At 45.6% G+C, this 23,788-nt stretch overlaps 1 protein-coding gene across 6 annotated transcripts; it reads left to right on the top strand.

The window, feature by feature from the left end:
• The first annotated feature begins 520 nt into the window (after window positions 1-520).
• asph (aspartate beta-hydroxylase) lies at window positions 521-23,579 on the top strand. Of its 6 annotated transcripts, none has more exons than XM_047026860.1 (11): window positions 521-719; window positions 7,824-7,979; window positions 8,957-9,001; window positions 9,600-9,668; window positions 16,319-16,396; window positions 17,581-17,652; window positions 17,836-17,909; window positions 18,087-18,939; window positions 19,112-19,162; window positions 19,331-19,369; window positions 20,671-23,579. In XM_047026860.1, exons 1-11 carry the CDS (start codon window positions 680-682, stop codon window positions 20,676-20,678), a joined length of 1,485 nt encoding a protein of 494 aa, XP_046882816.1. In that variant the 5' UTR covers window positions 521-679; the 3' UTR covers window positions 20,679-23,579. The 6 variants fall into 6 exon arrangements, with proteins under 6 accessions (XP_046882816.1, XP_046882818.1, XP_046882817.1 ...); XM_047026861.1 differs by lacking the exon at window positions 521-719 and adding an exon at window positions 3,949-4,092; XM_047026857.1 differs by lacking the exon at window positions 521-719 and adding an exon at window positions 6,440-6,571.
• Window positions 23,580-23,788: the final 209 nt, after the last annotated feature.

Here is a 23,788-nt window from a genome sequence, read left to right as displayed (position 1 = left end):
ATGTTGATGGGCATGTTGAATGTACACCATTAACCAAATAACACCATTAACACTGTCCTCGCGGTGCCAGATGAAAGGAACGCCACTGCTGAGACAGTACAGTCCGGCTGCGTGAGTGCTGGTGACTGCGCTCGGCTCTGTCTGTTTTTGAAATTGCAGAAAGTGAGAGTTTTGCATGAACGACAAATAGGCCTACTACATGCCAGGATAATACCGTGCCAACAGTAGTGATATAGAGACCCAGAGTGCTTTAAACCCCAGTTATAACAGCACAAAGACTAGTAGATAAGACGGGTTATGTAATAAAGAGCTATTACAGTACTGTGAAAATACAGTGTGTTCTCGCGATGCATGGAGCTTCCATCTTGCCACGTTCAAGTACGGGATGAACGAGGCGGTTCTAACCTGCGGATATCCACACGATTGAATAAGACAACCACCTCTGAAATACTATTGGCCGATATTTTTCTTTTTCTCCGCCCACATTTTGTTGGGATTGCCAGCACTGGCGGAGAACGCAGTCACTCAAAAGTGGACGGGGTTGCTATGGGCTTCGGTTTATGAGGGCAGAGAGATTTGATTTCTACTGGGCCACCTTTAGTTCTAGAAATAGAGAGTGAAGCTCGCTCATATTGAACATACACGTTTCTACTTAAATTCCAGCAACTCGCGTGCAGCCATGGCCCCGAAAAGAGCCGCAAGAGCCCACATCAAGAAAGGTATTTTTTTTAAATCTAATTTTGTATAAATGTAGGCTACAGCAATGGATGAGATGCAGTGAAACCTTCAGTAGCCTACTGCAGGAGGCCTTTCTAAGTTAATCGAGCGGCAAGCTATTTTATTGATGCCATTCCGGCACGACGATGTGAGCATTTATTATAAGGAATAGTCAGAAACGTGCGTGTACAACACTAGCAACTGCGATCTTGCTGTGGCCTTAATTTAACGTTGTATATACTGCAGGCGCAATGACTCTTTGTATCACGGGCGCCTAGCCTACTACATTGTATGACGACTTGATTTCAAGTGTACATTGTTTCAATTGTTGCAAGCTGCGACCACATCATTCAGCTACTGGTGATTCCCAGTTGTGCATTTAAACCGAGCCGAATGAGAGCTGTGCGGGTCCTTTTGTTACGAAATACAGTAAGGAAACCGCTCCTCGCATTTAAATCAAGGATGCACGGCCAATGAAGGCTTTATTTTAGAGCTAATAGTCGAGGCCTCCCGTCTTAGTCAGCTGTGTGTATAGGCTAGATATTGACGCCGCCAGGCAAACGTATTCGACTGGTATCAAGCATGAGTCGTAGGCTACTGGGGATGCATCGTAGTGTCCCCTTTTACTTTTCGGTCACTTCTCCAAATGCTCACGTGTCCATAAAGCTAAGACGTGGGAGGGGTTACACGTGGCTCCCATAGTCGTCGTTTCAACCCCGAACCCCCTGCGGTTTGTAATTATGTGGAACCCCACTTTTTGCCATTGCGAAATGGCGCGGGGCTACTCCTTTCCTAGTAGAGTTAATCGGTTGAAATAACACGACGGCAACTTGCTCGAAACTTTGTTAGCGTGCGCACTAATGCAAGCTACATGGAAAAAAGGGGCGCGCACCTCTCTCGAAGTCTACAGAGGGCATGCCAAATGTATGCCCCTCGCGCTATAACACCAGTTGTAGAATGACACGTGTCTTTTAGAATGTACACGAACTTCATGTATGTTCGCTGTGTGATGGCCATAGGGTAGAAATATGTACACATATGCACTATCTAGGTTTAGGCCTTGCTACATATTATCTCAGACAGGTTAGCCCCAAGGTCTTTTAACCACTCCTCCGGAGACCCGAGTAACGAGGAGAGAATAGGTTAATGTATACAACCAAATCATCAAAGTTCTAGTTCACATTTTAATAGTTTTTGTCCTAAACTTTAATCTTAAAATCGTATATTAAACCTTCGTGGTTGTAGCATGCACATCAAATAGCAACTCTCAGCGCTCAACTTTTTAAGGGAGCTCCACAGCTAAGAAAAGACTCTGAAGCGCTATTACGAATAAATGCATAAAGTCAATTTGTGTTTCAGTAGGCTATTATCCACGTAAGTGCAGTAAATTGCATGTTGGGCACAACCAAACTACGTTTCCAAACAAGGAAAAAAACCTTCTGGAACATTATGTACGGATCTTATCGAGGGTTTCACAACTCGTGGCTCCTCCCCGTACATGTATGTTTGACCGTTGTTCAGGGTCCCGACTTCAGCAAGTGAAACGTTAACAAAATTGTAGATAGAAAAGAAAAAAACCCACGTAACTTAATATTCACATTTTCATTGTGACCATCTAATGACACGTGCGTTACATTGCTCATAATAATACCATTAATTCGCGGAAATAGGAAAGTCACTGTAAAGCCAGAAGAGACGGCTGTTTTTGAATGTTCAGCGGTGACAGAAACACAAAACAAGTGTAGGCAACACATTCCAGGCATAATAAAATGCGGATAGCCGTTTCACTGTCACCTAGATCCACTGTGATCAGTGGATACACGGCTTGTTGCCTTCGGCTGGTTGCCTTCTACATCATCACCATGAATCACCAATGACATGGCTCTGAACAGAGTTTGACAATGGTATTGTTTTTTCGTTTGTTTTTTTAACATAAGTTGAGTTTTCCTGTGACTGTTATAATACCTGTGTTACTATGTCACGATCTAACGGATGACCACACCCCCTCCCCTCCTCCTAGGCCTCTTCCTCCTAGGGGTCACCTGACAAGGCCAGAAGAAGGCCACACACCTGGTAAAGAAAGCATCTGCTTGCTCAGGGCTGGTGTGTGCTGTGACAGTGTGGTACATTGCAGTGACCCCCTCGTCCCAAACTAAACACTGCTCCTTGCTCTTACTTTGTATAACTTTGCATGGGTGTTGTGTTTTGGTGAGTTGAAGGACAGTGTTAACGCCGTTGAAAAGTCTGCTGCTGCATTTGCCTTGGACTGGTTTTATGCACTTGGGGTGGTTTTTGATGATGATTATTTTTTAAACAACGTGTGTGTGTGTGACAGAACGGCGATGTTGAGTCTCAGCGATCGTTCAGCTTCTCCCCAGGCCCAGACACCTGTGTTGTGTGTCGCTGTATCTGGTTCGCCGTGTGCTTTCCTCGAGTGCTGTGTAAAGACTGTCTGGGAGCTGAAGCCCTCCTGGTGTGAAGGCTGTGCTGTGTGTTTGTGTACGATGAAGGCAGGCGCATTAGTCTTTGTTTACTATGGAACCCAGAGAGGAAGATATCGCAGTGGTGCGTGTCTGTGTCAGAGACATTAAGAGAATGAGGATGTGTGTGTGTGTGTGTGGTTGAGGCACGCAGCCTCTCTGCTTCTGTCCCAGAGACTGTATATAATCAGGCCTATAGGGTACACTGACCAGTGTGACCACTGTACTGTAGGAGAGACTGCCAGGGGCTTAGAAAGACTGGAGTTAAAAGGTGTGGGGGGCTTCTGGTGAGGTAAAGTATGGGGAGTTGATGGGGGGGGGGGTGACAGAGGGAAAGGTGGAAGAGGAACTAAAGGGTTGTGTCCTCTGTTCCACAGAGTCTCAAAGCGACACAAAGTTGTGTGTATGTGTGCGTTTGAGGCGTGTGTGTATGTGCATTTGAGGCGTGTGTGTGTATGTGCATTTGAGGCGTGTGTGTATGTGCGTTTGAGGCGTGTGTGTATGTGTACGTTTGAGGCGTGTGTGTATGTGTGCGTTTGAGGCGTGTGTGTATGTGTGCATTTAAGGCGTGTGTGTATGTGTGCGTTTGAGGTATGAAAGGGACAAGAACAGAGCGAAAAGGGAAGAGAGGGAGTGTGTCAGCCGTAGACATTCCCCTGGAAACTTATGTAAGCTGAAACCCTGAGCAATATGTACTTGCAAACGACTCCTGCAAGGGAAGACAGAGAGAGAGATAGAGAGACACAGAGAGGTAGACACATAGGGAGAGACAGAGAGAGAGAGAGAGACACAGAGACACAGAGACAGAGAATAGTTTAGAGTGGAAACACTTTAAAAGGAAAGTCCTCTACCGGTGTCTTGCAATCTACCTCTGGACGATCATCACAGAGTTACGGTGCGTTTGTTTTGTGGTGGGGACCGAGGAGGGGGTGGACTGTGTTTTTCTGTGAGCGTGGGGGAGCATGATAGATGTGGTGTTGTAAAGTTCTTGTTGAATCAGTGAATGGCTGTACATGTGATGTGTGTGTCTGTGTTAGATGTATAGTGCGTAGTCAGTGGTGGTCTTGTGATACAAGCCAAAGGGTGACTCGGAATGAGAGTTTTGTTTCATTTAACAACAAACTGTCTCCACCCCTGAAATGGCTTTCAGAGGGGCTGTTTCAAAAAAACTGAAAACTTTAACATCTCTAAATCAATCAATCCCCCCCCAGAAATTACCGGATTTTTTTACTTTGTGATTAGTGCCGAGTCAGCTCTATGGTGTCTCCCATTTATTTGAATCCCTTCCCCTCTCATGATGTGAATGTGTCTGTTTCATAGTGCTGCGGTGGAACCCTAGCTGGCTAACTCGCTCTTCCTGCTCTGGTACTTACTGTTGCCTGCGGCGACGGGAAGGACTAGGCTGCGCCCTCCATCAATACCTTCTCCTGTCAGCTATGATCTGTCCTCGAGCACTCCACAGACACCAAGTTTCATTACAGCAGAAACAAGTCAAGCTTCTAGGTGTGTTTAGACATAGTTCACGTTGACGCAGCGGGTGTTAAGATGTTATAATATCGGCCACTCATTGCAGAATACCCCCCTGCTGCAATTTCATTCATCGATGATGAGCCAGAGATTAGCGAGGTAAACAGACATGTCCATGGAGGGCGTTGGCAGTGAGACAGGGATTGTTGTTACAGTAGGATGGGATCCAGCCAGAGAGAATCTGAATGTGTTTTTCTTGCATCCAAGGATGGTGTTTCTCTGCTGGGCCTGGTCACAGTTTGTGTTTATTTGCTGGTATTTTGAACGAGCAACTTCGAGCACACTGAAACACAAGCCACAGCAGACGCACACGTGCGAACACAAACACACACACACACTAGAGCAGTCTAAACCAACCATGTAAGGTCAATGACAGTTCCTGTCCCTGTCCAGTCCAGCCAAGGCTATGAAATGTGCCAGGGTCTCTCTCCTTCTCCTCCTCTCTCTCTCTGTCTCTCTCTCTGTCTCTCTCTCTGTCTCTCTCTCTGTCTCTCTCTGTCTCTCTCTGTCTCTCTCTCTGTCTCTCTCTCTCTGTCTCTCTCTTCCCCTCCCTCTCCCTGTCTTTCTCTCTTTTCTCTATCCCTCCCCACATGTTTCTTCTCTCTCCCCCTCTCTTTCCCTCCCCCTCTCACTATGTTTCTGATTATGTTCACATTGTTACGGTACAGCAATGTTCGGACCTTAAAACGGACTCGTGAGGCAAAAAGTTTCAAAAGGTTTGAAACTAGCAGAGTTAACAATCTGGCAGAGTCTGAATGGTGAGCAGGGTCTACGTAGATCGTTGATTGCTGATCTGCCACAGGTGAGGATGGTTGTCTACCCCGGGAGACTCCGCCCACGCACACACACGGAAAAACAAAACACAGGAAGTAGAACACAGGAAAAAGAGAAACAGAAACAGTGTCACAGCCAGGGGCGTGACACACATATTCCTGTAGTTTAAAGACAACTCATGGTTTAGGAGGTAGGGTTTAGGAGGTAGGGGCTAGGGTTAAGGAGGTAGGGGCTAGGATTTAGGAGGTATGGATTTGGAGGGAGGGGCTAGGGTTTAGAAGGTAGGGTTTAGGAGGTAGGGGCTAGGATTTACGAGGTAGGGGCTAGGATTTAGGAGGTAGGATTTAGGAGGTAGGATTTAGGAGGTAGGGGCTACGGTTTAGGAGGTAGGGGCTAGGATTTAGGAGGTATGGATTTGGAGGTAGGGGCTAGGGTTTACGAGGTAGGGGCTAGGATTTAGGAGATAGGATTTAGGAGGTAGGGGCTAGGGTTTAGGAGGTATGGATTTGGAGGTAGGGTTTAGGATTTAGGAGGCAGGGTTTAGGAGGTAGGGTTTAGTAGGTAGGGGCTAGGATTTAGGAGGTAGGGTTTAGGAGGTAGGGGCTAGGATTTAGGAGGTAGGGTTCAGGAGGTAGGGGCTAGGATTTAGGAGGTAGGGATTAGGAGGTAGGGGCTAGGGTTTACGAGGTAAGTTTCTGTCTCTCTGTCCCTACCCGAGGCTTCTGAGTAATCGTTCCGTCTTGTTGGCATGGAAGCGGTGCCACCTGAGAGCCGGGGCAGCCATGTCCTAACGCCAGGCGGCCGAGGTCGCGCAGCTCTATAAATAGCTCCTATTGGCCGGCCAGGTCTGGTGTCGGGTTCCCCCCTCCTACAGAGCATGCTGGGAACACAAAGAGGAGGCGGGGTCTACCGGGGGTGGGGGCGGAGGCACGGGACAGGGTTCCTCAGACTGAGTGATCACCCCTCTGGGACAAGTCGCTGTCTGGACCGATCGCCCGCTCGGTCAGCAGAGATGGGCGAACCCGTCGTGGAACCCGTCGCCCCGACTACGGTCGTCGAGGAGATTCCAGAAGGTGACTCCTCGTCCCCCGGTGTTTTGACGACTTTCACCGTTATCGGGGGAACGGCGTTTCAAGGCAACGGACGCAACTGCTTCCTTGTTTGGTATTGAAGGAGATGGTTATGGAGCGGACAAAGGGACATATCCTGGGTTGAGGTGGAGGTTTGGTGGTGTTTGTGTCTGATGTGGGAAAGGATGCTGCTCTGATGAAAAGGTCACTGAGTGAGGCCTGCAGTCTGGTGCTGCAGTTTAGCGCTGAATTGAATTCAGTTTTGACAAGGACTTGAATGAGGTATTCATTTGAAGGTTACTGTGTGTGTGTTTGTTCGTCTGAAGGGAAAACTAGCGGTGAGGAGCATCAGTAATGACTGGAGGCAACGTGAGAGTTTGGCGAGAGATTGCTGTGGTATTTTTATAGCTGCGACGCTGACTTTAGCAGGTGGTAGGAGGGTGTGAGCGTGTGTGTGTGTGTAAGTGTATAATGTAAGCGTGTGTGTCTGGAACTTATTCAAGTGTGTGACGTGTAAAGTGTACGTGTGTGTTTGTGAAAAGTGTGTGTGTATATTGTGTGTGTGTACAGTCTAGGTGTGTGTTTGTATGTAGTGTGCGTGTATGTGTGTGTACAGTATAGGTGTGTGTGTGTACAATGTAGGTGTGTGTGAGTGAGTGGTTTGACCTAGTGGAGGGCAGTGGACTCGGGCACCTGTTCATTCTTCCCCTGCCATCTTTCCCCACACGGGTATTTTTACCCACAATGCACTGTGCAGCGGTGTCAACAGCCCCGAGAATAACTCCTCTGCTGCTCTTTTGTCTTCCGTCCTCTCTCTCTCCTCTTCTCTCTCCTCTCTCTCTCCTCTTCTCTCTCTAGCATGTGTTCACTCCTCAGGTGAATACAGTATGTCATTTCGCCGACCCAGTAACTATCACACAGGATATTCTCTCAGTCAAACCATTATATTGATAGCTTTTCAATCCATCTATGTGGTTAGTTCTATTGCACAGACGAGAAAAACCCTCCCCCAAGAAGCCTGGGGGAGTGGGGATAGGTATTGCTGGCGGTATCTCAGCATTCGACTGATGATCAAGAGCTCGCAGGTTCAAATCCCCCCGGCACGTCGCATTGGATAAAAGCATCTGCTGAACGAACACACAACAGTACACGATTAAACCTGAACCATACCTATTTTTTTTTGTCCTCCTCCTTTCTCTCCTTCCTCTATCCCCACATCTCTCTTCCTCCCCCTTCCTCCCGTCCCGCCCTCCAGAGATGAAACAGCAGCTAGCCAGTAAGAACGGCAAGGCGGCAGAGACTGCTGGCGGCAGCTCCTTCTTCACCTGGTTCATGGTGCTGGCGCTGCTGGGAGTCTGGACCTCCGTAGCCGTCGTCTACTTCGACCTGGTCGACTACCAGGGCGTCCTCGGTGAGTCATATACACACACTCACCTGTGACACTCGCATCTGTCACACACACCTGTCACTCACACACAAACACACCTGTCACACACACTCACACCTGTAACACATATACCAGTCACACACACAAAAGTCACGCATGAAGCATGAACCATACACACACACACCCGCCGAGTAGAGTTCAAACTGTATCCATCACCATCCCAAGGTCGTTGGCGTATGAGGGGTTGAGCAACACTTATAGTGTCTGACCCCTTCTTCAGTTTGAATTTACTTCACTCTTATGGGGGACCACCCTCACTTCAAACTCTGCCACACACCTGCCTCACACACACCTGCCTCATACACACCTGCCTCACACACACCTGCCTCTTTCTCACTCTCAGACACACACCTCACCTCATTGTTTCTCTCTGTCACTCCATGTACACACTTACCTCACACCTGTGGCCATTCACACCTTTATCTCACACACACACACACACACACACACACACACACACACACACACACACACTCACACCTCTCTGAAACACGTCACGTCGAACAGACTGTCGACAACACTAAAGCATCAAACCCTTAAAGCCACAGTACACCATGCAGTAGAGTTTACCATACTTAGCCCCAGTCAAGCCTGCCCAGTCCCCCAGTGCATAGTAAACTCCAGATTCTCCTGGAGTCTTCTTCCCTAGGCTAGCTAGCGACGTACAACCACATCGGTTCTCGGTGATGAACTGATGCAATACTCACAGAATTCCCTCATCAGCAACTTGACTGTCAATTATCAATTTAACTATCAATTATCAACGTCTGCCACCTTTTGTGCATGTGTGAAGGAGTGTTTACTAATAATTTATGAGTCTCCTTGATAAATTCATTTTGATGTAATTGCTGTAATCTATGATAATCTGTAATTTGTGTCAATTTTACAAATCTGTAAACGTATCTTTATTTCTGTTTGTCCGATGTTAATCTTGCATGCAGCCAAAGCTAAGGACTTGCGTATTAACCTCTCAGAAGCTATACAAGGTATGATGTTTGTACAGGATCCCAAATCATTCCAAAAACCTTTAGATAATCTTCATCACTATCCTCCTCCTCCTCACCATCTCACCAGCACCTCCCGTTTGAATTTTAATAGTTAATAAAACAACCCATCTCCCCTGAATGTGAACTAATCACCATAGCAACATAGTTTGAATAACATGGTAGTATAACAAAGTATGAACCAGAAATGTATGTTAGTCTTTTATTAATTAGAAGTAAAGATTTGTTATAATTATTATTCACATTATTATATATCCTTGTCATAATTTTCTTTTGTTGTTGGTGTTAACACAGTAATAAGGTGTAACCATCCACTGTTCATTGACATGATTAGAAAAAGATTGAGATTCAGCGATACTCTTTTGAAGTCCAACACTTGGACACTACTAGTTTAAAAAGACAGAACCAACCAACTTAACATGCAGAAGTAGACAGAAATAGATTAATCCCTTAAAATAGCGGAAAGCAAGCCAACCCACCCATCTCCCCACACATCCCTCAGATCTCCTCACAGTGACATATAGCTAAATGCTAATGCTAAGCATGCTAGCTAAACTAAAGTGTATCTACGGTCTACTAGGTAAACTTGTTTCCTACGATACGGACGGAGATGGTGACTTCGATGTGGAGGACGCTAAAGTTCTGCTAGGCAAGTTAATTTATCTAAGATAGACTCATTATTATCACTGTTATCATTGACAGACTACGTATAGATATATGTGTGTGTGTGTTACATAATTGTGATTTGGGTTTCCTTTTGCATGACTGACTCAATAGATTCAATCTCTTCAATGAGAGACAGGGTTTCATTGGTCAATTCCACCAAAACAAAAACAAAAAAACACCAATGAGGAGAATGATTCCACTGTGTTGCATGTGCATGGAGTGATCGGGTGATCTCAAGTTCCATTCTTACCTCAGCATTCCGAGCCAAATCTTTTACTTAAGTCTCCTGGCCAGATCACAAAGCACTCTTAACCCCTTGCGGTAGACACACATGAGATAGTTTGATACTTTGCACGTATCCCCCCCCTAGACACAGAGCCCTCTAAACTGGATCCGTATAGTCACAAACCGAACCACTATTCGGGCCACCGTGTAGGCCAGCATCCTGTTTTATACTATATCACGATGATTTAGCAGCAACTAGGACTTCAATGTTGCGTCTCTCGCAACCACCAATCTTGTATCTTCTCTAGTCGTGACGTTGCTGCATTTATAAAAGTACATGACACTGGAGTGCGTTGCCAACTTGCATTTGAAGGGGCTATCCCCATCTGGCCCTGCCATTAGGTTGGCCTGTCAACTCTGCTTTTCTCTTTCTCCGAGCTTGCCTCTAAGGCAGCCATCTTGGAGATAGCTGTGGCGAGCTCCCATTGCATGCTCCTTCCTACTGTGTGTTCAGCTGTACTCTATGCTAAGCTAAGCTATATCCTTTGCTATGCTATACTCTACAGTATGCTAAGCTACAATGCTATGCTAAGCTACACTCTGCAGTATGCTAAGCTACACTACGCTATGTCATACTCTAAAATGCTATGCTAAGCTACACTCTGCAGTATGCTAAGCTGCACAACGCTATGTCATACTCTAAAATGCTAAGCTATACTCTACAGTATGCTAAGCTATGCTTTACTCTCTCTCTTTACTCTTAACTCTGCTTAATGCCAACTTTGAAGTACATAGAGCTTTAGAGTAGTTTCCCTAGCTGCTTAACCGCTCTTAAACTTTCCACTCTCCTCTTCTCTCTCCTTTTTTCCTTCTGGACCGCCCCACTCTCTCTTTCTCTCTCCTCTCCTTCCTCACCCTTTCTGTCTTTGTCTCTCTCTCTCTCCCTTTTCCCTGTGTCTGCGTAGGCCTGACCACTCATGGAGGTCAGTGGGAGGAGTCTCTGGAAGATGGGTTAGCCGAGGGTTCTGATTGGTTTAACGGCTTCTTCACCTTCCTGTATGGCCTCTTGAGTCCGTTTGATCCCATAGAGGATGATGAGGGTGCAGCGGAAGATCAGGAGGAAGGCGCAGGTTCTTCCAAGGCTCACAGAGAACAGGGACAAAAAGTAGTGATTGTAGGTCTGCACAACCAGTAATCAACCCCGGAAACCATAAAGCCTCTTTTGCCAAGCACAGTGAGACCTGGGTGACCATCCGTAGACCCTCTATGTCTGAGGGTACGCGAACGTGCTGATAAGGAGATCTCCGACATTTCCCGCGGTTGAACATTTTGGAAGAGAAGAAAGACGAGGAATCCTCAAGGGTCTTTGAGAAGATTTTTTGTTGTTCGGTTTTTTCTACGCCGGTGGGATTGAACAGTTTTGTATCTATACTATCAGGAATACCAGAGCATCTTTTTCCAACATCTCTTTTGTGATTTGTGCACTTGGCCCGCACTATAACTGTCGCTTATACTCAGAAAATAACTACCGATTTATGCATTCAATCAATTGCACTGAGACTCTGGCCAATAAGAAGCATGCCCAATAATTCTTACTATGAAACCTTTTCAACCCCTTATATCAGGAAAACTATTCATTGTGTTTCCCTTTTTCCCATGATCGTTTAAGCGTCTTTGATAGATTTGTTAAAAAGTTTTAGGGTCGATTCTTCGTCCTCTTGGGGTTGATTCATTCCATCTTAGGAGTCTTCTTGTTGCTAGTTCCGTGTTTCAAGATGTTTTTGAATGTTTTGTCTGTCGATATGAATCATTTAATTAATTAAGGTCAGTGAACGTTCGTTTCAAAATGTTCGTCTCTCCATTTGCATATTACTCTTTAATAAAACACAATTATTATTTTGTTGGAACGTTTGGAATATGAGGATTTTACGGCCAGTTTAATATCTGTGACTTCTTCTACCCCTATCACGGTGAGTTTAGGAGTGTAGGATAAGAGAGTTTGTCCAAAATCCTAAATTTCTCTGTTTTGTTGGGAAAGGAACTGTAGAAATGTCTTAGCGTGACAGTTGGAAACCGGCGGAACCTCAACTCTGAAGTAAACGTCAGTTTTCGCTTTCTTGTAACCCAAGTGTTCGGATACGATATCACCGGGGTGTTGAGTTCATACCCTGAGATTCTCTCTCTGAAGGGAGAAGACTGGAGACGTCTTGTAACGAGACAAACCCAAACTTTCTCTCCTTACCAATCAGAATCCGCCATTGTTAACTCCTCACAAACATGTCCGTAAACACAAACGTGTTAGTACTGAGCCGACGTTAAGCGGCAAAGAATGTGGGAGTACTGAGAAACTATTTTTTCCTGCTCTCTGGTGAATATCTTTCTGATTTCATATTCACAATTGATGAGGTGGAGATTGCATGAATTCAACATGCTTGTACCTTAAAACGGTTATATTACGCAACTAAAGGTTGACATCATTTGTGAATCTGGTACATTTACCAAACGAGATCTCCTGCAGGAAGGAATTGTGTGGTTGATTTCAAGTCTTCTGCATGTAGCATGGGCATGTTTTGAAGGAATCTGTTGTGCGTTTTGATTCGCATCACACATCGACCTGTGTCCCTTAAAGATATCCCGACTGCCTATCAAGGCCCTGTTTATGTTATAGACCTCATAACAATGTGGTTTAGTGCTGTAATGATATCTGTTTATTTTCCTCTCTTGTCGTATTACATCAAACATCTGATTCCAAACTTTAGTGTGGCCATCTGTTTTCTCTTTCTCCGCTCAAACCAGAACGTTCTTTAACCGGATTGAGGAAAGCAGAGAGGCTTGCTAAACCCAGAGGTACACTAGTGTCAGAAACAAAGAGGTTTAGATTGAGAGATTTGTTCGTTTTGTCTGCTACTTGTCCAATTTTTTCTCTCAGCACGTGGTCTTGCCTGTGTGAAAGGCATGGCCAGATGTCATAGCCAAATCTGGATTTAGCAATCTGATTTCTTTTTTTATTAAATCCAATTTTAATTTGTGAATTTAGAACGTAAACAAATTGCAACTTCAAGATCAATGATCAAATATTTACGGAACACGGCAAACGTCAACGCTGCAGATTGCATGTGAAGACGGATTTTTCAAAGCCATCCAAGTGGAAATATTTGGCTTGGTTGATTTTGACTTGCTTGTTGCTTCCAACTCCTTGGTCCGCAGATTTGATGTCCAATCCGTTTGACCATGAAACAAGAATGCTGTACAAACCTGAGCATCATGGGTAGCTAGCGGTTACACCAGATATTAACCGAAGCTTAGTTTAGTGGTTCAACATCGCAGTCTTGACGCCAGGGTCACACTTGCGTATTTTTACGGACCCGTGCAGAGGGTGGGAGTTGCCGGACACGCTCGTTTGTAAGGAAGATTTTTTCGAAACATGTTTGTTGCAAACTGACCCAAAAGTTGAGCTTCTGTACGGGGTCTAACAAACTCATACAGATTTCATTGAAACGCTGCGCACAGTCCAATGAAAATACGCAACGGTGAGAACCAGGCCGGAAGCTTAGCTGAGCAGTCTGTCTGAAGTCGCTGTTCTCAGATGAACTACTCAGGCGGTTAGAAAACTGACCCTGGTCGAGGGACAGACTGTAGACGGCTTGAGGAACTGCTTAGCTTTCTCTCGGCAATACGCTAGTTGTTCGTATTGGGGGATGAAGCCGCTGTCGTCATTGTAACTGTTCTGTCTTTTTTTTATTTAAACATCAGATGAGAAGCCTGGCGATGTTGTCAGGAAGCAAGGAAAGAAAGGTATATTGTAGCATGAGGAATGTGTCAGGTTTTGGTGTGGAGTGTTGTATATCCTTAATAGGCCTCATGCAGCCTAATCTGGAAATTGATTAACTGCAGAGTGTACTCTGAGTTAAGCCTACTTTGATGAAAATTACCTTTTGATAACACAGTAATGCACTGGTTTTCTTGCATGCTGTAATTTCACTAAATGTGAGGTTTATATGATCAGTATTTTCTCCTTAAAAACTAAGTCTACAAATAAACAGAGTAGCTGCAATGTGGCATGGCACTAATTGCCAGGTCACTGTTCCAGCCTAGTATTTTTTACAGCTGAAATGATAACACTTAGCACTCCTTTAACTACCCTAGTATGCCCTAGTATGCCAGCGCAACAAACCAAAGATCCAAGGTGCTTTAATCCTACTAATGGATACTTCTGGTACTGAATTGTCTGGATTGTGGACGTCCCCACACTGATCCCAGCTGCATGGCCTTCAGTCCCCAATCCCTCCCCTACGGCTTGCCTGGCATGACCGGTACCCTGTAACAAAACTACAACCATCTAAACGGTGTCTCCACCCAACTCCCACACTCCCCCGTCCTCAAACCCACCACCACCCCCTCCCCTGACCTCAGAGAACCCCCTGACCAAAGACGTGGGTTGGAAACTGCGTGAGGCTCTGAAGCAGCAGCTGGCGCTCATCCACGAGCGCGTGGAGGCCAAGAAGATCGCCAAGCTGGCGCTGGCGGAGGTGAGGAACATCCTGGAGAAGGAGGACCAGGAGAAGGCTCTGGGGTTGAGGAGGGACGAGGCGGCGGCCAGGGCGAAGGAGAAGGTGGTGGCCAGGCTGAAAGAGGAGGAGGAGAAGATAGAGAAGGAGGAGATGGAGAAGGCTATGGAGAGATTGAAGAGGGAGAAGGAGGGGGTGGTGAAGGAAGAGGAGGAGGAGAAGAAGGCAGGGGGTGAGGAGAAGGAGGGCAAGAAAGCGAAAAAGGGAGGAGAGAAGAAGGGAGGGAAAGATGGAGAGGGGGATGGGAAGAAAGACGACAAAGCAAAAAGTAAAGAACTTCTAGAAGAAGTAAAGAAAGCGGCAAAAAAATCCAAGGGTGACAAGTCTGACAAGGGAGGCAAGAAGTGATATCACAACCAACCATGCAGATTATGTCATAGAAGGACTCCCCCCCTCACCCATTTGGCGACCCAAGGAACGCATGAGGACGGAAGCGTCAGTGAGTTTAGCTGCTGTTGTCCTCGAGAGACAAACTGGAACCATTTTGGCTCTGTTTGAAGCAGCACCCACGCAGTCGTCACAAGTTAACCTTTGACCCGATCTGACGCTTCTTCCTCTGGTGTGTTCCTTGAGGTGACCGAGGAAGTTAAAAAGCTGTCAGACCCCCCTGCCCCCTCCCCCCCAGCGTGGGGGAAGGAAGCGCCCCTTCAGCAGGGGGGATCAGCTCAGAGTGTAGAGAAAACTTAGCATTGTGTTGTTGCCACTTCCTGTTTTGACAAAAGTCATCTGACCTCTAAACAAACAAGGGCTGGGGGGAGGATCTCACAACCAGGTGCTGTAATCTTAGAACTACAGGTGTGCTTTACGTTTTGTTGTTCCCCTTGGGCTGAGTTTGAGAATAGATTTTGATTTAGAGTAGAAAGGACTTTGGCTTTTAGTCTTTCGATCAGAACCTGATGATTGCAGATTTTTACTTACAGCGACGAAAACAAACTCAGCAAGCAGAAATGATCAGACCTCTCTCTGTCTTCTCCTGTGTTCTTGTGTTCTTTGTTAATAAAGTTGCTGGATCCTTAAAGGGTTTCCTGTTTTCAAGTGCATGCAAATGCCTCTGTGCCACCCAGTTGACCAATCAGATGCCTCTGTTCTCCCCAATGGGCCAATCAGATGCCACCCAGATGAGTTTTGGATTTATCAGGCATCGTCAAAGCAGACAAACTAGTAGAAAGGAACCTTGAGAAATGAAAGGTGAATCAACTGTGTCGTGTTTGCGCTTGTGACTGAGTTTGAACTTCGATCAATTGATCTTTTTTTTTGATAGATTACCACAGATACCTATAGATTTATAGATTACCATTATAGTTTACCTCCATGACAGGGAGGAGAAACACAGACAAGGTTTTGTGTTTTTGACTCCCAAGGCACCGCCCCTCTCTCTCTAGTTTCCTTGCTACAGATTCCCTCCTTTTTAACTTCACTTCCCTCTTTGCTTACCGACACTCGCACCTTTTCTCTGCACTGTAGACACCTTGCCACGCCACACCTCAAAACCAAACACACAGGGTTTCAGAGTCAGCAAAAGTAAACCCAAGTCTATTGCTGCTTGAAATGTTGTTCTCAATTGTGTATTCCTATGAATGACATTGTAACACCGGTGCCATGTCATCTAAATAAACGTCATGTTTATTTAGAAGTATACACGGCACAGAATACTATCTGTTGAGCTACACACAGTCCGAGACATGTGTGTGCAATTTATTATACGATAACGATCAACAATACTGAACGTGGTCACCGTGCCAACAACAGTAGGAGTCGTAGCCTTAAACCAAGGCGTGTTCTCCTAAGTGTGTGTTGCCGTGCCGACCTCAACTGTGTGCGTCACATGTAAACCCTTCAGGACTGAAAGAGAAGGCCACCGTCGTCATCACCAAGGACCCCAACCTCGTGGAGGCCCCTGCTGCACCTGTCGAAGAAGGTAACACACATGCACGCACACACATGCACACACACACAAGCACATCTTGCACACGCAAGCACACACACACACAGTGCAACAGAAAGAGTCTGCCATGTTTGTTTATGGAACACAAACCTCTTAGTTACTGCAAAAATACACACTGCTCACAACCTCACACACACATGAAATGCGCACAAATCCTCTCGCTCACGCACAAACACACACACTTTGTGAAGAGGCTGCCTACACCACATGTTTGTAAGATCCCTGGAGTACCTAACCCAAACACATCCACATTACATACGCTGCGTTACGAACATGGATTAATAATATAGATTATTATCATATTGATCGAGATTATTATTACACCAGAATCCTGCTGATTCGGTTTTCTGTATGAAGAGAATCATTCAGCTCATTCTTGCACAGCCTCCGAAGACAGAGTTGTTATCGAATGCTGCCAGACTAATGCTCTTTAAGCCTCCTCACTCTTAAGAGACGCCTCAAGGGATCTCTGGCCCCTTTAGAGAGAGAGAGAGTGAGACAGTGAGAGAGTGAGTTAAGGACAATTAGAGAGAGAGTGTGAGTGAGTAAGAGAGTGAGAGTGAGAGTGAGAGAGAGAGAGAGAGATAGAGTGTGGATAAAACACCAGATTAGACTAAATGTGTGAATCTGCCTGTGTGCACACGTGTGTGTGTGTGTGTGTGTGCCTGCACTGGAGAGCCATGTTGCTTCAGCTATCTGTGTCAGAGGTTAAACATTAACCTCAGGGTTCATGCAGTCTATGTTGTATGTAGGACCACATATCGGGCCACCCGTTCAGTTTCCCCAGTGAGGCCTGTTAGTGAGGAGGAGCAGGTCTTGCTACATGCCTGGGCTGTTGTGTAAACCTCAACATGCTCCTCCCCCACATACCTTCACCCCCACTCACACTCCCAAGCCAGCTCCCGTAAACCCCCCGACAGTACCAGTCTCTGTCTCCCAGCACAAACACACAGCACTGCTGTAATGCTGTGTAAAGACGTATGTAATACGATGTCATAATTCATGTGATTCTGTGGGAGAAAGTACGTTTCCTTCTGTTCACACACTCCCTTTTCTCCCCTCCTCCCTCCTTTTATCCTCAACCCCCCTCCATACCTCATATCCTCTCCCCTCACCCTTGTGTTCTCACCCCCTCCCTCCCCCCTCCCTCCCCACAGCTGCTCCTGAGCCTGTTGTTGAGGAAGTGATTGAGGCGACCGAGGCAGAGGAGGCAGCCCAGCCCCCACCAGGTGTGTGTGTGTGAGAGAGAGAGAGAGAGATCTGGTGCATGATCAAACAATGAGTAGATTCTTCTCCCTCATGCCGAGGTGAAGCGGCAAACATCTTAGGTTCGAGGGCGGGTGGAAATAAGAAGACTTAACCACAACGATATCGACAATCTGACTAACCCACCCCTCTGTGTGTCCCTCCAGAGCCTGAACCAGAACCCGAGCCTGAGGTCGAGGTTGAAGTGGTGGCCGAGGAGGAGGAGGAAGAGGCTCCTGAGGTCAGTACTCCTCTTCATCACACTGTGTGATCCACACTCCCCAGCTCTTGATAGGAACATCACTCTCCTGTAGATGAGAAAAGACAAAATGGCCAACTGGCGTGGCGTTTGGGTGAGCTGTCAGAGGGGACCAGAGGACTGTCCTCAAGTGGAATGTTGTTATGGGGCCGTTCGCAGGTGATCGAGGAAGACCCTGAGATCCTGGAGGAGGAGCCTGAGGTCATGGAGGAGGAGCCTGAGGTGCTGGAGGAGGAGCCTGAGATCCTGGAGGAGGAGCCTGAGCCTGAGGAGGAGGAAGCAGCTCCAGTGGAGGAGGAAGTGGTTGAGGAGGCTGAAGAAGAAGAGGCTGCCCCTGTCGAGGAGGAGACTGTTGAGGAAGCTGCACCTGTCGAGGAGGAAGTGATCGAAGAAGAGGCTGCCCCCATTGAGGAAGAGGCAGTAGAAGAAGAGGCAGCTCCAGTGGAAGAGGAAGTGGTTGAGGAGGCAGCAGCTATAGAAGAAGAGGATGCTCCAGTGGAGGAGGAAGTAATTGAGGAGGCTGCTCTCGTTGAGGAAGAGGCAGTAGAAGAAGAGGCAGCTCCAGTGGAGGAGGAAGTTGTTGAGGAGGCTGCACCTATAGAAGAAGAGGCAGCTCCAGTGGAGGAGGTAGTTGTTGAGGAGGCTGCACCTGTAGAAGAAGAGGCAGCTCCAGTGGAGGAAGAAGTGGTCGAGGAGGCAGCAGCTGTAGAAGAAGAGGCCGTAGAGGAAGAGGCAGCTCCAGTGGAGGAAGAAGTGGTCGAGGAGGCAGCACCTGTAGAAGAAGAGGCCGTAGAAGAAGAGGCAGCTCCAGTGGAGGAGGAAGTGGTCGAGGAGGCAGCACCTGTAGAAGAAGAGGCCGTAGAAGAAGAGGCAGCTCCAGTGGAGGAGGAAGTTGAGGAGGCAGCAGCTGTAGAAGAAGAGGCCGTAGAAGAAGAGGAAGCTCCAGTGGAGGAGGAAGTGGTTGAGGAAGCCACACCAGAGGTTGAAGAAGAGGCAGTAGCAGAAGAAGAGGGTAAGGATCTTATTACTGTTCAGAAACTCATACTAATGCTAATGCTAATATTAATGCTAACATTAATGCTAACTCTGATGCTGATTTTAATGCCATTGTCAACGCAAATACCTTTGTGCTAGCTGATGTTTTTAGCGAGACTGCTCACGTTACTGTTTGGGTTTCATTATAGAAGAGACACAGGAAGTAGCGGAAGAGGCAGAGGAGTCACAACAGGAAGCAGGTATGCAGATTGTCGCATGGCTTTATCGATAAATACAGGGTTGATTACGGATTATTAATTAAAATGAATTTAAAATAAATATTACTCTACGAATAAAGGACCAGTTTTACATACATTTAACTGTCTGCCTGCCTGTCGGTCTCTAACTGTCTCTTTGTTCTTTCCCAGAAGAGGCAGTAGCAGATGAGCCAGTGGAGGAGCAGACAGGTTGGTCACCGATCAACCAATCACACCTGCCATATGAACACTGATCAACCAATCACACCTGCCATATGAACACTGATCAACCAATCACACCTGCCATATGAACACTGATCAACCAATCACACCTGCCATATGAACACTGATCAACCAATCACACCTGCCATATGAACACTGATCAACCAATCACACCTGCCATATGAACACTGATCAACCAATCACACCTGAACACTGATCACATCTCCTACTACCTCTCCTCCCTAAACATAGTTCTTCAACTCCAAACATCTGAAAAAATATAAAAATAAATATAAAAATTAATATATAAAATTAAAAAATTAATTTTTTAAATAAAAATATAGCTCTTAACTCCCTGAAATCCCTTAAACCACACTGTAAAGAGACTCAAATCCATAGCAAAATACTTTTAAATCAGACAACACGCAAAATCAACTGGCAAAGTAGCTTCCTTAATCTCTTTCAAAACGTGGTCCAGCAGAGTTTAGTGTACAGGTAGTCAGCGGTGTCCAATCTAAGACAACGTGTCTCTCTGAGTTTCTCTCACCTCTGAGGTGTGTGTACATGATAAGATGTACTGCATGTGTGGTATACACACGGCACAGGCGTGACACGCTGCTAGCGTGTGCGCTACAGTAGGATGACGTGTGTTTAGCGTGTGTGCTAACATTAGGATGATGTGTGCTTAGCGTGTGCGCTACAATAGGATGACGTGTGCTTTACTGTAACACGTGTGCTTGTCTCTGTCAACTCCATGAAGTAGTCTGTGAGCATTTCAAATGGACCGCGATTATTATTATTATTATGACAGTGCCTCTGGGTATCACATGATATAACTATAAACACACCCTCCTCACTGTCTTTGAGAGCTTCGAGCCGTATTTATAATAAATATGTATATAATGCTCATATAATCACTGTTTAGTGTAAATAATGGCGGGAGAATCCTTCAGGGGACAGTTGGGTTTAGAGAAGGAATCTTCCTCTTGGTGCGCGTAATGGAGGCTGCTGTATGCGGCTCATAGCACAGTGCGCCCCCTTGTGGAGACCTGATAAAATGCAGCTTTCAAAATGGCTGTAGGTGCAGTCCATCAATACATCTCATTCACTATGTTTCAAATGGGTCTTCAACAATGTCTGTATTTGTTTAAAATTGCAAGGTTTTTTGGCAGCTTTAGCCCTGTTTTGGGAGGCGGATAATAACAACAACAACAAGAACATCGGAATAACCATTTTCTGTTGACTGTTTTATTTGCTAACCAATGATTGTCTGTTTTTGGTTTCCACAGAAACGTAAATTCTGTGTTCTAGTCAAGGAGCAAGAACCAGCCCACATCGCACCCCACTGAGCGTGTGCAGAACACGCCCCACCCCACCACCAGAAAACGACAAGAGTCATCGTGACTTTTGGCGATTTCTCCATTTTTTCTAGACTCACACACTAAAAAAATAACTTAACATTTCTGTCAGCATAAAAAAAACATTTTTTGGACTGGTTTGTTGGAAACATTTTTCCCCCTCATATTCTTTCATTTTTTATTTTTAGTTTAATACTTAGATTTCCTTTCCTTTTGGTAAAAAGAAAACCCACAGCAACAACAATTCCCATTTTTCCTTTTCATGGCAAATCCAGGTTTTTTTTCTCTTCTTCTTGAGGATGTAGGAGGGCGGCGTTTTGCCAACTAGAATGTAGATTGTTGTTTTCCATTCCTGTGTAAAACTAGCAGAGGTACATGTCGCTTTGCTAGGCCACCGTCTTCACGCGTCCACAAAGGGCCTCATCGGCGTGTGTCACCCCAATGATGACCGCTACTCAGAGCCCAAAATGGCCGCCTGTTGTCGTTTCGATGTGAAGCTACTATGCAAAGCTGCACTGATCTTTCAGCGGCTGTGTAATTCTAGGTTTTGTGTTACCAGTATGTATTGAGTCGACACCTCACCGTGTTGCATGTCCGGAGCGCGAGGCAGACAAAACTGTGTCTGTTTGTGTGAGTGTGTAGAAGCGTGCTCTTTTTTTGGGCTGATGCTTGCGGATGCGCGTGGGCTCGTGCATGCTTGCATCCCTGTGTGTGTGTGTGTGTGTGGACATCTCTGTGCAACACAATCCCCGTTTGAGCCGTAGTTGACATTGTGCTGTTGTTAAGACTCTTCCTCATTTTGTAGATTGTCTTTGTTCCAACTCATAGTACCTCTTTTTCTCCGACAGTAGCTGACCATATCTCAGTCTCTCTCTCCGCATTCCTCCTACCTTACCCCAACCTTTTCTTTGACCCGGCCTCTCTCTCTCTTTCTCTCTGTGTGACCCTACCTCCCTATATATATATACCTCTTTCTCTCTAACCCTGCCTCTCCCTCTCTCTAACTCTGCCTCTCTCTAACCCTACCTCTGTAGGATTATGTTGTTTGTATTTTTGGGGATCAACGGGGAACACATCTAATTTCATTCCCATTAAATCGAGTTGAGCTCAAGCCAAGCTTGTTGCCCATTCAGATGTTATATTGTTTGTTTTTATTTTATTTTTTTCGTTGTAGTTTTTTTCTTTCTGCTTTTTTGACTGTGTTAGGGTCAAGAGAGAAATCTCGGACTGATGTCGGCTTGTAAGCCTAACCTCTGGGACCTTGTCAGATACTGTACCAGCTTTTTTACCTGAGGACCGAAAAGTTGGTTACTGTTAGTTAATCTTTAATATGGTTCTGTTTGACACGGATCTGGGCTCTTAGAGGTCTAAGTTAGACCAAGCCGAACGTGACTTCAACTAATCTGTCCTCAGATAACTCAGCCATTTCTGACTGCATTATTCTTGTGTGTGTGTGTTTGTGTTTTATATGTTCCTCTGCATTATATGCTACCCTGGTTACACACACACACACACACACACACACACACCTGGTCCACTGGGAAACAGAGGAGAATTATTTTCAATTGTAAGAATGAAATAACTGAAGAGCTGTGTCCGTCGCCGCCTGTGAACCTTGGTTTCTACGTCTTGTAGAAATGTACAGCTCCACTTCCACATACTCTAAGCCCAGCAGGAAGCGGCCCCTCCCCTACAGGAACACAGGCTCACAACGTCCTGTCGGGCACGACCAGGTCCATGTTGTCCTTCTGCATGTGTCAAGTGCAGCCTGCCCCCCTCCCCTTGCCCCCCCTCATTCCAGCAAGGCCCCCCCCCCCTCCCCCCATATCACCAATCAAGCATCTCACCTGAGGGCTAATAGGTGATCTAGATGGTAACAAGAGTTCAAAAATGCTCACTAACTCCACATCCCTCTAGTGTTTTTAATATTGATGTTGTCTTTCTGTTATTTGTTTCCTTACACTACAAGGAGGATTCTAGATCGTACTTTGGACAATACCACAAGACGTGGGGTGGGGGGGAAAGAGGAAGGAATTGGATATATCTTTGAAGGAAACTCAGTCGTCGTCGTGTTTTTTTTGTCTTGTGTTCAAGTTCCTAGGTGACGTCTTCTGTGGATCAAGAGAGGGTTTTTTCATGTAACTTTTTTCATTGTAGCAGTTTCTGTGCATTGTGGTTTTAAGGGGCCTGACTAATGATGTGATAGAATTTAGGAAGTGCTACCACACGGATCTTGTCTGGGGAATCTAGCTAAAACCAACAACAGTTGTTTCAAAAACACGAAACATTTAGGCAGTCGCAATCTAGCAGTTAGGATTTCATTAGTATTTTTTTATTTTTTATAGAGTGGGTCTTTTCTGCTCACTTTTGAAGTCTGTGAATTTTTAACGTGGTGTTCATTTTACATATAACAAACTTTACAAGATAGGTCTGTTCTAGATTTTTAAGAGAAGACACTTTTTAGGAGAAATGTTTTTAATTAATTGTCTGAAATTTTAAAGAAGTGTTGACTTTTTCAAAGCCATACAAGACAGTTGGGGGTCTTGCCTGTTGAAGATAGACTTCACTCCAAGTGAAAACATTATCACACAAACAGCAATACACACACATTTAAAAACATAACACCAATTTCAAATGTTTTGTTTTTTATTGCAGGCCACGTCTAAACAGAGGTTTACACCAAAATAAACCATGTTGTTAGAGGTTTACATACTATCCTACTGTATAGACTACCAATGCCAGGTTTAAATTATTGTGAAATAATAAACTCTGAAGTTTGGGAAAATGATGCTGTTTGTAAATGTTCTGTTTGCGGGCTGCAATAAAGGTTTGGGACAACACCTGTAATCTCTGCTCTCTTCATTGAACACATTCATGAATACTGACGCATCATAACTCATTATTATTTCAACAAAAAACCATCAGTGACGTGTTGAAGAGCTAGAGCTAACTATTCAAAATCTTATTTATAATGAATTATAAAGACAGCCCACCAACATGTAGGCCCTATAGTTATTTTTTGGTAACTCATTCATACGTTTTGTGTGCG

The sequence above is a fragment of the Hypomesus transpacificus genome, chromosome 10 (assembly GCF_021917145.1).
Source record: "Hypomesus transpacificus isolate Combined female chromosome 10, fHypTra1, whole genome shotgun sequence".
In the NCBI taxonomy this organism is placed as follows: domain Eukaryota; kingdom Metazoa; phylum Chordata; class Actinopteri; order Osmeriformes; family Osmeridae; genus Hypomesus; species Hypomesus transpacificus.
The sequence above is the reverse complement of the archived record's forward strand: the minus strand, read 5'-3'. Positions and strand labels throughout refer to the sequence as shown.

Coding starts and splice junctions, on each gene's coding strand:
- asph (XM_047026857.1), top strand. CDS start 6,511: ATGGGCGAACCCGTCGTGGAACCCGTCGCCCCGACTACGGTCGTCGAG. Junction 9,002..9,599: donor CCTCTCAGAAGCTATACAAG/GTATGATGTTTG, acceptor ACGGTCTACTAG/GTAAACTTGTTTCCTACGAT. Junction 19,163..19,330: donor GGAGTCACAACAGGAAGCAG/GTATGCAGATTG, acceptor GTTCTTTCCCAG/AAGAGGCAGTAGCAGATGAG.